This window comes from Dasypus novemcinctus, chromosome 18 (genome assembly GCF_030445035.2).
Source record: "Dasypus novemcinctus isolate mDasNov1 chromosome 18, mDasNov1.1.hap2, whole genome shotgun sequence".
Taxonomy (NCBI): domain Eukaryota; kingdom Metazoa; phylum Chordata; class Mammalia; order Cingulata; family Dasypodidae; genus Dasypus; species Dasypus novemcinctus.
The window spans coordinates 75,447,785-75,461,809 of NC_080690.1; the positions used below are offsets into that span (position 1 = coordinate 75,447,785).

A 14,025-nucleotide genomic window follows, 5' to 3' on the forward strand; every position below is an offset into this window, starting at 1 on the left:
GGCTCCTCAGGGCTCTAGAGACATCTAGACACTATAGGCAGGGTAGACAATCTTAGGAATTCAGCAAACTGTCAGTGGCCCTTACTTTGGAATATATGCTCCCCAATGTAACAGAGTTAGATCCATTTATAATTTCCCTATACATACCTCAACTGTCCCTTTTATTTGAACCTATAATTAGCACTACCTTCATTAAAGGTATGTCCCAGAGACTTAAATCTTTGGTCTGTTCATATGCCAGTTGAGCTGTGAATCTCAGCAGAGTTTCAACACCTACTCTCCAGTTCATTGGACTTGCCCAGGACAACTAATGAAAGAATGACGATGGATAACACCTATCCCCCCAAAACAGAGTATCTACAACTGTAAGCAAGACAGTTCCATCCATCTGCCCCATGGGATCTAAGGTTCTGCTCAGTCAGAAACAAAGTGGGCATCAGCATCCTAAAATCCTCAAGATTGAGAAATGAATAATCATAAGGGGGTAATGCAACTATGGACTAAAATAGACATATTATTATTCTAGCAATGGAAGAACTTGTATCATTGATATGAAGGCAGTGGCCATCAGAGGTTTTGAGGGGAGGGAGAGGGAAGAATAGGTATAACATGGGGCAATTTGGAGACACTGGAGTTGTCCTGTGTGATACAGGCCATTATACATTTTGTCAAAACCTATAAAATTGTGTGGTGCAAAGTATAAAATATAATGTAAACTATAGTCCATGGTTAGAGGCAATGCTTCAATATGTGTTCATCAATGGTAACAAACATACCACACTAATCGGAGATGTTAATGGGAGAAAGTGTGAGAGGGGGGAAAAGGTGGGGTATATGGGAGTCCCCTATATTTTTTATGTAACATTTATGTAATCTAAAGTTTCTTTAAAAATAACAATATATATTTCATTAGTCAGCCAAAGGGTGCTGAGGCAAAGTACCAGAAATCCATTGGCTTTTATAAAGGGTATTTATTTGGGGTAGAAGCTTACAGTTACAAGGTCCTGTAGAGTCCAACTCAACGTACCATAAAAGGTTCTTTACTTTCTCACCAAAGATAGCTGCCAACCTCTGCAAAGGTTCAGCCTTCCTTCTTCCTCTTAAGGCTCTGTGGTCACCCAGCCTCTTCTGATCTCAGCTGTAGGCTGGCATAGGGCTCATTTCTTTCCAGACTCAGTATCTCTGGTCTCTTCACAAGGACAGCTGTAGACTATCAGACAAATGGCTCAGCTCTCTCTGGGGCTCCAAGATCAAAACTGACAGAGTTCTCTCTTCTTCATCTTATTTGTTTCTTTTTTTTTTTTTTTTAAAGATTTATTTTTATTTATTTAATTCCCTCCCCTCCCCCGGTTGTCTGTTTTCTGTGTCTTTTTGCTGCGTCTTGTTTCTTGTTTCTTTGTCCGCTTCTGTTGTCGTCAGCGGCACGGGAAGTGTGGGCGGCGCCATTCCTGGGCAGGCTGCTCCCTCCTTCGCGCTGGGCGTGGCTCTCCTCATGGGTGCACTCCTTGCGCGTGGGGCTCCCCTACGCGGGGGACACCCTGCGTGGCAGGGCACTCCTTGCGCGCATCAGCACTGTGCATGGGCCAGCTCCACACGGGTCAAGGAGGCCCGGGGCTTGAACCGCGGGCCTCCCATGTGGTAGACGGATGCCCTAACCACTGGGCCAAAGTCCGTTTCCCTGTTTCTTCTTGATGGACTGTTCATTTATATACCCTACAAACAGGGTGGGAACTCAACCCGGAACCATGCCCTGCTGACATGTTGAATCAAAGGTCCTAAATTGATTTAATTAAGTAAACTTAAAACTTTTTAATTTAATACAATCAAAGGGTATCACACCCAGAGGAACAGACCACTTTACAAACATCAATACTTTTTTTTTTTTGGAATTCATAAATAATATCAAACTGCTACATATATTTTTAAAAAATTGAGTACCCTTGTTCTGGGGAACATAGATCCAAATGAACTCCACAAATGGGGTAGCCCCTTTCATCTTATTAATCCCTTCCTGCAAACCTTTATGGTGACACATAAAAGGGCTGTGATGAAAGCATAACATCAATAGACTTCAAACCTCAGGATAAAAGTCATCAATAGTAAGAAACCTCAAGTAGAACAGAAATGTTTCATAAACCAAAGAAAGTTTACCTTTCCACAGATGTCCTTGATTCATTGTGATCTCTCATATCACATATTTTAAATTATGTTGTCTTTTCATCACTGTGTAGAATTTAACATCTGAAATTAATACTTGAGAATACAGACATAGATGTCTCTAGCAGGAATTTCCTGATGGTCAGCCCACTGGGAGAATAGGTTATGCAATTCACCATACTGACAACATTTCTAAGGTTTCTCTATGGTATGAATACTTTAGTGAATCCTGAAGTAGGACCATAGCCTAAAGGCCTTGCAGAAATTCAATACATTTGTATGCTTTCTCTCCAATAGGATATCTATCATGATCCCAAAGCTTTTTGATAAAAGCTTTACTGTATACATTATATTAGTGTGGCTTCTCTCCAGGATGTATATTCTGATGTCTAGTGAGGCTTGAAGACCGCTTAAAGGCTTTGCCACATTCCTTACATTTGTAAGGCTTTTCTCCAGTGTGAATTCTCAGATGAATTGTAAGGTTTGAATTTTGACTAAAGGCCTTGCCACATACATTACATTTATATGGTTTCTCTCCGGTATGGATTCTCTGATGTCGAGTAAGGAGTGAAAGCCAATTAAAGGATTTACCACATTCATTACATTGGTACAATTTCTCTCTACGATGAATTCTCTGATGAACCCCAAGGCTAGAGATACGTATAAAAACATTGTTTTGTATATTAGATTCACAATGTTTCTTTTCGGTATGTATTTTGTGATGTCTATTCAGGTGTGCTAATTGGGTGTAAGCTTTACCACATTCATTACATTTGTAAGGTTTCTCTCCAGTATGGATTCTCTGATGTTCCACAAAACTTGAAATTTGGACAAAAGCCATACCACATTCATTACATTTGAGTGAATTCTCTCCAGGATGTGTATTCTGATGCTTAGAGAGGTGTGAGAACTGTTTAAAGGCTTTGCCGCATTCCTTACATTTGTAAGGTTTCTCTCCAGTGTGAATTCTTCGGTGGCTCTTGAGGCCAGAATATCGCCTAAAGGCCTTGCCACATCCAGCGCATTCAAATGGTTTCTCTCCAGTATGAATTCTTTTATGATCCCAAAGGTATGAACGCTTGGCAAAAGCTTTATCACATTCATTACATTTGTAAGGTTTCTCTCCGGTATGAATTCTCTCATGTTTCAAAAGGTATGAACGTTTGGTAAAAGCTTTACCACATTCATTACATTTGTAAGGTTTTTCTCCGGTATGAATTCTCTCATGATCCCAAAGATATGAACGTGTTGTAAAAGCTTTACCACATTCATTACATTTGTAAGGTTTCTCTTCGGTATGAATTCTTTCATGCTTCAATAGGTATGAACGTTTGGTAAATGCTTTACCACATTCATTACATTTGTAAGGTTTTTCACCGGTATGAATTCTCTCATGATCCAAAAGGTATGAACGTTTAGTAAAAGCTTTACCACATTCATTACATTTGTAAGGTTTCTCTCCAGTATGAATTATACAATGACTTGCAAGATTTGAATTTTGACTATAGGCTTTCCCACATATATTACATTTATATGGTTTCTCTTTGGTATGGATTTTCTGATGTCTTGTGAGGTTTGAGAACTGGATAAAGGATTTGCCACACTCAATACATTTGTAAGGACTCTTCTCAGAATGAACTCTCTGATGATTAGCAAGGATTGAGTACTGACTAAAAGCCTTATGACATTCATTACATTCATAAGGTTTTTCTGTAATATGAAATTTTTGCTGTTGTGCAAGCAATGAATGATGCATGAAAACTTTCCCATATTTATTGCTAGTATTGGTTTTGACACTAGGAGGAAATCTTTGCATGAAATAATTTTTGATAGACTTTTCAACTTGATTACATTCATACATTTTTTCTTCAGTTTGAAATCTTTGCATTTCAACTAGATGTGACCGAAAACCAAGTCTATTTTCAAAAGGTTTGACATACTTGTTTCCTGCATAGCCTATGTTGTTTTTTAGCCTCAATGAATTCCTTGAAAATGGCTTCTCATGTTTGAAATATTGATGTGCACATTTTCTAACAAAAAAACTCTGCTTTAGAGGGAAATTACCGCAGGATTTCATATATTGTTGATCTTCCCTACAAGTGAGATTTTTGTTTTGGGTCCTAGGTACTCCTTTGCAATTTCTTTTGCCATGTCCCTGCTGACTCTCAAATTCATGCATACCTTCCCAAAATTCGATGAAGTCAAAATCTTTGATTCCAAGGCTTTCATGTATTTCCAGTATCACTGGTTGGCATAATTCTACCATATTAATGTCCTCTTCTGGTAATAATTCTTTGATCCCACATTTAGGAGGGATATCTGAAAGACAAAAAAAGACCACAGGCTTCCTATTAACTAGATTTGGAGGATGAATATTTTATATTGGAAAACATAATATTATACCAAAAGTGATACTTAGAGTGAAGAGAATTAATAAACTTCTCAATTATGATCTTCAAATGTTCAGGAATACAGAGAGACCAGGATCCTTCAGAAAAGCATGATTACATGTATTTCAAATTATTTTAAGGGGAGCCTCTTTTCAAACACCCTGTGACCAAACCATTCACTATGTAAACTTACATATATCCTGAATTAAGGAGTATTTTCCCAGTGCCATCTCAAAACAGACTTCAGTTGGCAGAAGACATATGGGTGTCTGATATTTGATTATAACATATTTATTGCATAATTGGTATAGGCACATAAATACTAAGGCACAGCACTATGTAATGTAATGGTAAGTAATAAACAAAAATCTTATATAATAAATAACTAATAAATGGCAATTCAGAGTTAGTATGTCCCACTCTCAAGGTATGTTTCCTATGGTAAGAGGAAAATAACAAAGAACTTCATAAAAACCACTGGAAGAACAAAATATTTTTCTGAATAACTCTTTTAAAACTAACTTTATCCATTTAGTATAAGCATTTTGCAACATTAACAGTTAGTGCCTTACAATTATATTCTATATTAGACACTGGAAATCCATCAACTATAAATCATAATAAAAACTAATAAATAATTTTAATAACCCAAGCTAAATACAACACACAAATAATAAGTAATCAAATTATATTAAATTACAATCTGTGGAATTCTAAGGCATTTCTCCTTCAGAAAGGAATTATTCCAGAAGGAGCACAAAATATGAGAACCAAAAATATGTTGAGAATCACTGACTGGTGAAATATCAATCTTGGATAAGAACAAAGGGTTATAAAGATTAACAATTGGGGAAGGGTGATGCCAAAGAAAATGGTAGAGGACACAACTCTTAAACGTGCATCCCACACACACACAAAAAAACACAGCAAATAAACTGGCAAAAACTAACAAAATCGATTTCATCACAACTGTGGAGGCTAATCAAAGATACACAGCAATCAAATGAATACGTAAGAAAAAGTCAGTTAATCTCAGTAGGAGAATGCTGTAGTGTTTTAATTTGCCCTGGCCACATCCTTTGCTGTTGAGGACAAGAGCCCACATTTCTGGTAAAATTGCCAAATACCAGGGAGCAGATTACTTTTTTCCTCAAAGAATTGTGGATTTCATTTTTTTACCTGTCTGATGACTGATGCCTTTCTGAAGGAATAGTTCAAAAAGCTTGCTTTTATTTTGCCTAATTTAGAACTCTTCCACAGCAGAAGTGCTACTGGGAGGAAGGAGGGTAGGACTGTCCAACATTTCAATTTAAAGGCAAATGTATTAGGGAAGCAGATGTGGCTCAAGCAATTGGGCTCCCAGCTACCATATGGTGAAGGCAAGCAGGCCCGTGATGCAGAAAGCTGATGGCCCATGCTGTGGAGAGCTGGTGCAGCAAGACGATGCAACAAAGGGAGATGCAGAGGAGAGACCATAAGAGACACTGCAGACCAGGGAGCTGAGGTAGCTTAAGTGATTGAGTGCCTCTCTCCCACATCAGAGGTCCCAGGATCGGTTCCTGGCACACCCAAAGAGAAGAGAAGCAGACACAGAAGAAGGTGCAGCAAATGGACACAGAGAATAGACAGTGAGTGCAGGTGGCAAAGGTCCTGGGTTTGGTTCCTGTGCCTCCTAAAAACAATACAAAACAAAACAAGCAAGCAAGCAAACAAACAAACAAACAAAAAACAACTCAGGGGTGCTGATGTGCCTCAGTGGTTAAGTACTAGCTTCTCACATACAAGATCCCAGGTTTAGTCCCTAGCCCTGGTAACTAAAACAAAAACAAAAACAAAAACAAAAACAAAACAAAAAAACACCTGAAAAGAGTGAATTTGTTGTTTTGTTCCATATGGTTAAGAAAATCTCAATCAAATTATTAGGTGACTAAGTTATCTAAACAGAGACTTCAGAGGCTTTACATGAAAAAAAATAGACATTACAAAATTAGCTTAGAGAAGTTACCAAACAAACAATAAGAACCACAAAAAGAAACAACAACAAACCTAGTAAGGGGAGAAATCTGATTTCCAGAGGTACCAAATTATAATGTTGAAAATGTCCAGCAAAAAAAACACACAAAAACTCATAAGGCATGCAAAGCAACTAGGAAGTATGTTCTATAAATAGCAACAAAAAATTTCGTGTGATATATGTATCTTTAAAAGATAATAATGTCAAAGCAAAAACAAAAAACAAAAAAATAAAAGGAAGAAATTGTCTATGAGGAAGTCAAAATATTGGACTTTACAACACAAAGACTTTAAATCAACTAATTAAATATGTTCAAAGAATTAAAAGAATCCATGTGCAAAAAGATAAAGAAAACAATGAGAATAATGCCTCTCTGAACAGAAAATATAGAGCAGGAATTATAAATGTAATCAACTGAAATTTGTAGCTGAAAAATACAATAGCTGAAATGAAAAACAGTATTAGAGTTCAACAGGAGACTTGAAAAGGCAAAAGATATAATCAATGAACTTCATGATAGGTGAATTGAGATTACTCAGTCTGATAATGTGAAGGAAAAAAGAATGAAGAAAAAAGTATCCTAAGAGACCCAGCAGTACACCCAGTGTACTAGCATACACATAATGAGTGAAATCAGGAAAACTGCATGGTATTCTATCAACACGCAAAAATTCATCATGATTTTATACACCAGCAATGTGCAAGGTGAAAAGAAAAGAAAACAATTCCATTTATAATATTTGTCAAAAAAAAAAGATATTGAGGAATAAATTTTTTTTTTAAAGATTTATTTATTTTTATTTATTTAATTCCCCTCCCCTCCCCCAGTTGTCTGTTTTCTGTGTCTTTTTGCTGCGTCTTGTTTCTCTGTCCGCTTCTGTTGTCGTCAGCGGCATGGGAAGTGTGGGCGGCGCCATTCCTGGGCAGGCTGCTCCCTCCTTCGCGCTGGGTGGCTCTCCTTATGGGTGCACTCCTTGCGCGTGGGGCTCCCCTACGCGGGGGACACCCCTGTGTAGCACGGCACTCCTTGCGTGCATCAGCACTGCGCATGGGCCAGCTCCACATGGGTCAAGGAGGCCCGGGGCTTGAACCGCGGACCTCCCATGTGGTAGACGGACGCCCTAACCACTGGGCCAAAGTCCGTTTCCCTTGAGGAATAAATTTAACCAAGGAAGTAAAAGACTTATATACTGACAACCACAAAATGCTATTGAAAAAAATTTTTTTAAAAGCCCTAATAAAAAGAGAGGCATCTCATGTTCATAGATTGAAAGAAGTAATACTGTAAAGATGGCAATATTCCCCAAATTGATCTAGAGATTCAATGCCATCCCTATGAAAATCTAAATGAAGGACACCTCCATGCACTGGTGTGGAGGGGTACAGGGGTTGGTAGCTGCCCGGCAGAGTCATAGCGTCACACCACATAGATGGTAGGTAACTGGAGTCCAGACAGATCTCCATGGGGTCTAGTGTAATCTGAGATGGTGCAGACCTGGTGTGCTGGGGCTCTGGCATCTCACCCAGTTCTCTTCTGCATCTATATGACCAAGCCCAGAGTTTCCCAGTTTGGATTTCTTCAACTATCATTGAGTGACACAGATTATGGAGTGTTCTCAGGGTCTAACCACTTTTAATAAATCCTCCTTCCAACTCCAAATGTCACTCCATGGATTCCTCTGAGCAACCCAGACCAGAAGACAACCAGTTAATAGTCAGCATAATGTAAAAGAAATACTGGAAAACTAAACAGTTCTTTATCAAAGCAACAGGAAAAAAAAAAAAAAGAGGATGAGCATGTGGTGGAATCTGATACTGAACTTGATGCTAAATTTGAGATTTTCATTCCATTCAAGAGACATGCATTGATCTTCTGAAGATAATTGAAAAATATCAGCAAAAACTCAATGTTACATCAGAGGAAGAAAATGAGTGAGGACTCTTTTTAAAGTTTCAAGTAGAAAGGGATGTAACTAAAGCTGGCAAAATGATAGATGCCACTGGCAAGGCACTCTGTTCTTCAGCCAAGCAAAGATTAGCTTTGTATGCTACCCTGTTTCATCTTAAGCAACAAGTAGCAACATTCAGTCAAATCAACATTCATCTGACACCTTGATGACAACTGGGTGGAACAGGCATGCACAGAATACAGAGGAGTTTTTCTGTGGATGAAAGAAGCATCCCAAGAACTGGATCCAGACACCATAGAACAAATGGAAAAGTTCAGAAAAGTACAAATCCAAGTGAAAAGTATAAAAGCTTCATTTGAAAAGTTAAAGATGGATATTTGGGAAAATGGATGTGGCTCAAGCAGTTGGATGTACACCTACCACACGGGAGGCCCTGGGTTTGGTTTCCAGTGCCTCCTAAAAAAAGATGAGCAAGACAGCAAGCTGACTTGACAGGCTGGTGCAGAGAGCTGATGCATCAGGATGATGCAGCAAAAAGACACAAGAAGGAAACACAATGAGCGACACAAGTGGGAGCAGAGGTGGCTCAAGCAAATGGGTACCTCCTTCCCACATGGGAAGTCCTGTGTTCGGTTCCCAGTGCCTCCTAAAGAGATAAGCACAGAATGAACAGATACAGAGCAGACAGCAAGTGCAAAACAACAAGGGGTGGGGGGAGAAATAAATAAAAATAAACCTTAAAAAAATAATCGTGGATATTTGTCAAAAAGTAGATTTACTCAGAGTTAGTTGCTTCAATATATTATCTCATTCACTCATTCCTACCAGAGAACACTGCTTGGGTTCTGAGGAAAAACAGCTTGAATGATGTCCCAAATCCACCGGAAATGTATTGGCTTCCATCCACATGACTTGTATTTCTCAGGCAATCTTACCAAAGACCATAAAGAAGAACAAATAGAAAACACTTTGTTACTGAAAATCTCAGTAAGTTGGATGAGAAGGCAAGCTTGGGAAGTGAACCAGCCACCAAAGATAAGAAGGAGAAACATTTTCAAATGAGAGAATTTGGAGCACTTCAGGTTTCTAACTCTGAAAATGTTGCAAAATATCTACTTGTAGATTCATTGGAAGGAGAGGATTTTGCAAAGTAATTCTCATCTCTCAACAACCTCCTAAGTCCTGGTTCTTCAAGTATTAGTGATTTTACCAAGAAATGCCAGACTGTATTTAGGAGCCCCAATGCCAGTCTCACATCCCAGAAGCCTTTTGTGAGGTCCAACCATCTTGGTCATTCCCCCAGATTCCTTCCTTCACAACTCTTTGACCTTGGTTTTCATACTACTGGGGCTTTCATCAGCTGGGCCTTCTGAGGGGGATCTGAACTTCCTCATTCCTACTTTCGTAATCAGCCAGTGCCTACACCAAGTCCAAACAAATTTACAAGATCCCCCAACAATGGTAACTAAGACACGTCAGCCTGGTTCAATCTACTCGCAGACTTGGACCTACTTTCAAACCTACACACTATTGGACACTCAGATGACACACTTATTGCTTGACTGAAGTTATATTGACACTTCAGTGGCTTTGAGATATCAATTTTGCAACACATTTCCTTTGTGGAAAGAAATTTATAACATAATCCACACACAAAGCATGGTGTTTACTAATGTTAACATGTCAGCCAACATTAGACAGAGGACAAGGACCACATTTGAATCTATTAACTACACTTTTAATATCCCAAAATTATGACTTTGATATGTGGAAAATATTAAAAATTATTGAGTACAAAATAAGTTAGATACCAAACTTTATATTTTAAAAAAAGAACTAGGAATAAATTCTGTAAATGAAGAGTTAGGCTTATTTCTTTGGAAAGTCTTTAATGTGTAAGCTGCCTTGCTGACTTTTGAGAATTCTGCATGTGGATAAAAGACACATGATTTGGCGCCAGTTTTTAAATAAAATAGTGGCAGGGGAGTTATTTGTTGTGGATAATAGCTCTAGAACCAGATCAGCGTTTTCTTTAGTAAAAAAAGTCAAGTGAGATATGAGAACTGAATTTGTTTTAATGAAATCACAAAGAAACTTGGTGCTTGTTATTTGGACACTAAAATTTAACGTTACCTAGATTTTCTTATTCATACAAAATCATGGACACCCCTCAATTCCATTACTGAATTTTCACGGGAAGTGTAACAGTATGATTAATTTACTAAATGTAAATGTAGAAAGGGAAAAATCTTTTTTTCTAGCTTATAAACCACAAGTATGTCCAGTAATATTCAAAACGTTATACAGGTGTCAGGTCTAGTTTTTTTGCTTTCTAAATTAATTAATTTTTATTTATCTCCCCTTCCCTGCCTACCCCCCTCCCAGTTGTCTGCTCCCTGTGTCCATTTGCTGTGTTCTTCTGTGTCCACTTGTCTTCTTGCCAGGGGCACCAGGAATCTGTGTCTCTTTTTGTTGCAACATCTTGCTACGTCAGCTCTCTTTGTATGCGGCACCACTTCTGGGCAGGCTACACTTTTTTCACACTGGGTGGCTCTCCTTATGGGGCGCACTCCTTGTGCATGGGGCTCCCCTATGTGGGGGAGACCCCTGTGTGGCACAGCATTCCTTGCACGCATCAGCACTACGCATGGGCCAGCTCATCACACTGGTCAGGAGGCCCTGGGTTTGAACCCTGGACCTCCCATGTGGTAGGCAGACGCTCTGTTGAGCCAAATCTGCTTCCCAGGTCTAGTTTTAAACTCACTGACAAGTAGTATGCAGTATTCATATACTTCCAGAAAAGAAAATGTGGCAGTTTGAGATTATTTTATGAATCCTAACAAGAAAGATTATGGTTGAACACTAATCTATTCCTCTGGGTGTTATACCCTTTGTATTAAATTCAGTTGAGTGACCTTTGGTTAGATTACCTGTTAAGATTAAGGTTTTGATTTGACTAGTCAGTGGGTGTGACTCAGGTTAAGTTCCCACCCTCTTGCTGAGTATGATATAAATGACAGAAAGAGCTCTGTCATTTTTTATCTTGTCATGTAACAGAAAGGAGAAGGCTTGAGCTCCTGGGGCCTCAGGGGAGAGATAAGTCATTCACCTGATAGTCTGCAGCTGACCTTGGGAAGAAAGCTTACAGCTGAGACTGATATAGAAGGCCCAGTAAGAAACAAGCCCTATGGCAGGAGAGACCAGTCAGAGATCGGCAACCATCTTGCTTCAAAACATGGCAAATGACTTTGGTGAGAAAGCAACCTTGAGTTGGACTTTTTACAGCCTTGGAACTATCTTCTATAAAAGCCAATAGAAAAAAATAAAAAGTCAACAGATTTCTGGTATTTCACATCGGCAGGCCTTTAGCAGATAAATACAAAAAACAGAGAAATGGATGTGGCTAAAGCAACTGGGTGCCCACCTACCACATGGGAGGTCCTGGGTTCAGTTCCCAGCACCTCCTAAAGATGACGAGAAAGACAGTGAGCTGATGTGACAGGCTGGTGTGGCAAGCTGATGCAACAAGATGACAAAATGAGGAAACACAGTGAGACACAATAATCAGGGAGTAGATGTGGCTCAAGCAATTGGGTACCACCCTCCCACATGGTAAGTCCAGGGTTCAGTTCCTGGTGCCTCCTAAAAAAAGGGAAGACAAGCAGACACAGAGGACAGCAAGCTCAAGCAATGAGATGGGAGATAAATAAATAACAATAGAAAAAAGGGGGGGGGGGGAACATTCCCTAAGTAACTGCCAAAAGTATTCCTGAAAGTACCTAGTAACCTCTACTTGAATGAGAGAAAAATTTAAACTCCTTACCCTTAGAAATATTTGCATACATAGCCCATACTTGACATAATTTAATTTGGAATATTTGCTGGCAGAAAAACAGAAAGCTCTACATGATTAATAAGGAAGTATCTTATTTTTCTACTTCTTTCTATGGGTAACACCATGTGTGGATCTATGTGATAACTAAGTAAAACTTTTAACCTTGGAGGATTTAGAATACAAGTATTGGGGAAGACAGTTTAATGGAAATTAAGTGTTACTGATGAAAATATAACTACTGCACACATACATCACCACTCATTTATCTGGGGTTTGTTTGTTTTTGCTCTACCTCTTAGCTGTGGGGCAGAATATTTTTGTCATCCAGTCCACGGCATCTCCATTTTAGTTTGGGGCACACCATATTTGTCATTCAATGCACTACATCTCCAAATCCCCATAAGAAAACTTTTAACTGATTGAGTCATATCGGCTCCCTCATAAGAAAACTTTTAAAGAAAATATTTTAACTAAATTGTTCACAGTAGTTTCCATGTGCTCCTACTTCTAAATAAGCTTATTTAGAAAAGAACTGCTTCTTCTACTGTCTCAGTCAATGTATATAGAAAAACAATTTTTTTTAAAGGAATGGACCATTGTAGGTAAACTGCATTTCATCTCCCATTCACAGCTCTTAACAGCCCACGAGCACTCCAGAAAACTACAACTGTGGCCAAGAACTACATAGGGTGGAAAGAAAACATCTGAAGGTCAGAAAAAAAGACTCAGGAAAAGGTCATTAAGAGTCTTTCTGTAAGATCTTTTCACGTGTTTATTTCTATTTCATTATTGGATATTAGCAAGCTGTTAATGTCTTCGCAGACATTTTTAACTTTTTACTTTTTATTCAGTGAAACTTCCCAAAACGCAATGGCATCTTTGTTCTGCAAAGGTGCAATCACCAAGGATAATGATTACAAACCACAATCTAAATTCTATTTTAAAAAAAAAAGAATCTATTTGCCACATATATTAGAAATCATAAATCACTAAAAAAAATAGTCTATTAAATTCTATAACCATGGTGACTCTGATGCTGTTTTTTTTAACAAATCAATTTTATTTATACATATTAATAAAGCATACAATTCATCCAAAGTGTAAAATCAATGGTATCTGGAATAATCACATAGTTGTGCATTTATCACTTCAAACATTAAAGCATTTTCATTATTTCAGTAATAACAATAAACAAAAAATGGACAAACAATAAAATTCTTTACCTCGCAATCTATGTTTCTCCTGCTATACATAGCTGCTATTTCTGGCTATTCTTGCACAATTATTTATTTATTTCTTAAGCAATTTTATTGAGATATATTCACATATCGTTCGATCTATCTAAAGTATGTAATCAATAGCTCTTAGTATAATCACAATGTTCTGCATTCATCACCACAAAAAAATTTTAAATTATTTCATTACTCCAAAAAAACCTCCACACCCCTTAGCACACCTTTCCTTGCCCAACATACTCACTAATGAAATTTCATCTTCATAAGTTGATTTATATTTACATTTTATAAAAATGGAATCATACAATATATTACACAATATATTTAGTTCATAGTAATGCAAACATACAGTATTTTTTCTTTTGTGCTTGCTTCACTAAACAAAATGTCCTTCAGGTTCATCCATGTTGTCATATGATTCCCGACTTCATTTCTACTTACCATTGAATAATATTCCATCAAATGTATATAACACACTTGCTTT

The 14,025-nt window shown here is 38.0% G+C and overlaps 1 protein-coding gene and 1 pseudogene across 1 annotated transcript in view; one reads left to right on the forward strand and one right to left on the reverse strand.

Moving 5' to 3' along the window:
- Window positions 1-1,793: 1,793 nt before the first annotated feature.
- The window catches only part of LOC101443501 (zinc finger protein 677-like), a 41,632-nt gene continuing 29,400 nt past the window's right edge, over window positions 1,794-14,025 (reverse strand). Inside the window, exon 4 of the mRNA XM_004460293.5 lies at window positions 1,794-4,476. Within this exon, the coding sequence (XP_004460350.2) occupies window positions 2,510-4,476 (1,967 nt within the window). The 3' untranslated portion in view covers window positions 1,794-2,509. The remainder of the gene's footprint in view (window positions 4,477-14,025) is intronic.
- On the forward strand, window positions 8,231-10,033 carry LOC139436923 (islet cell autoantigen 1-like protein pseudogene; annotated as a pseudogene).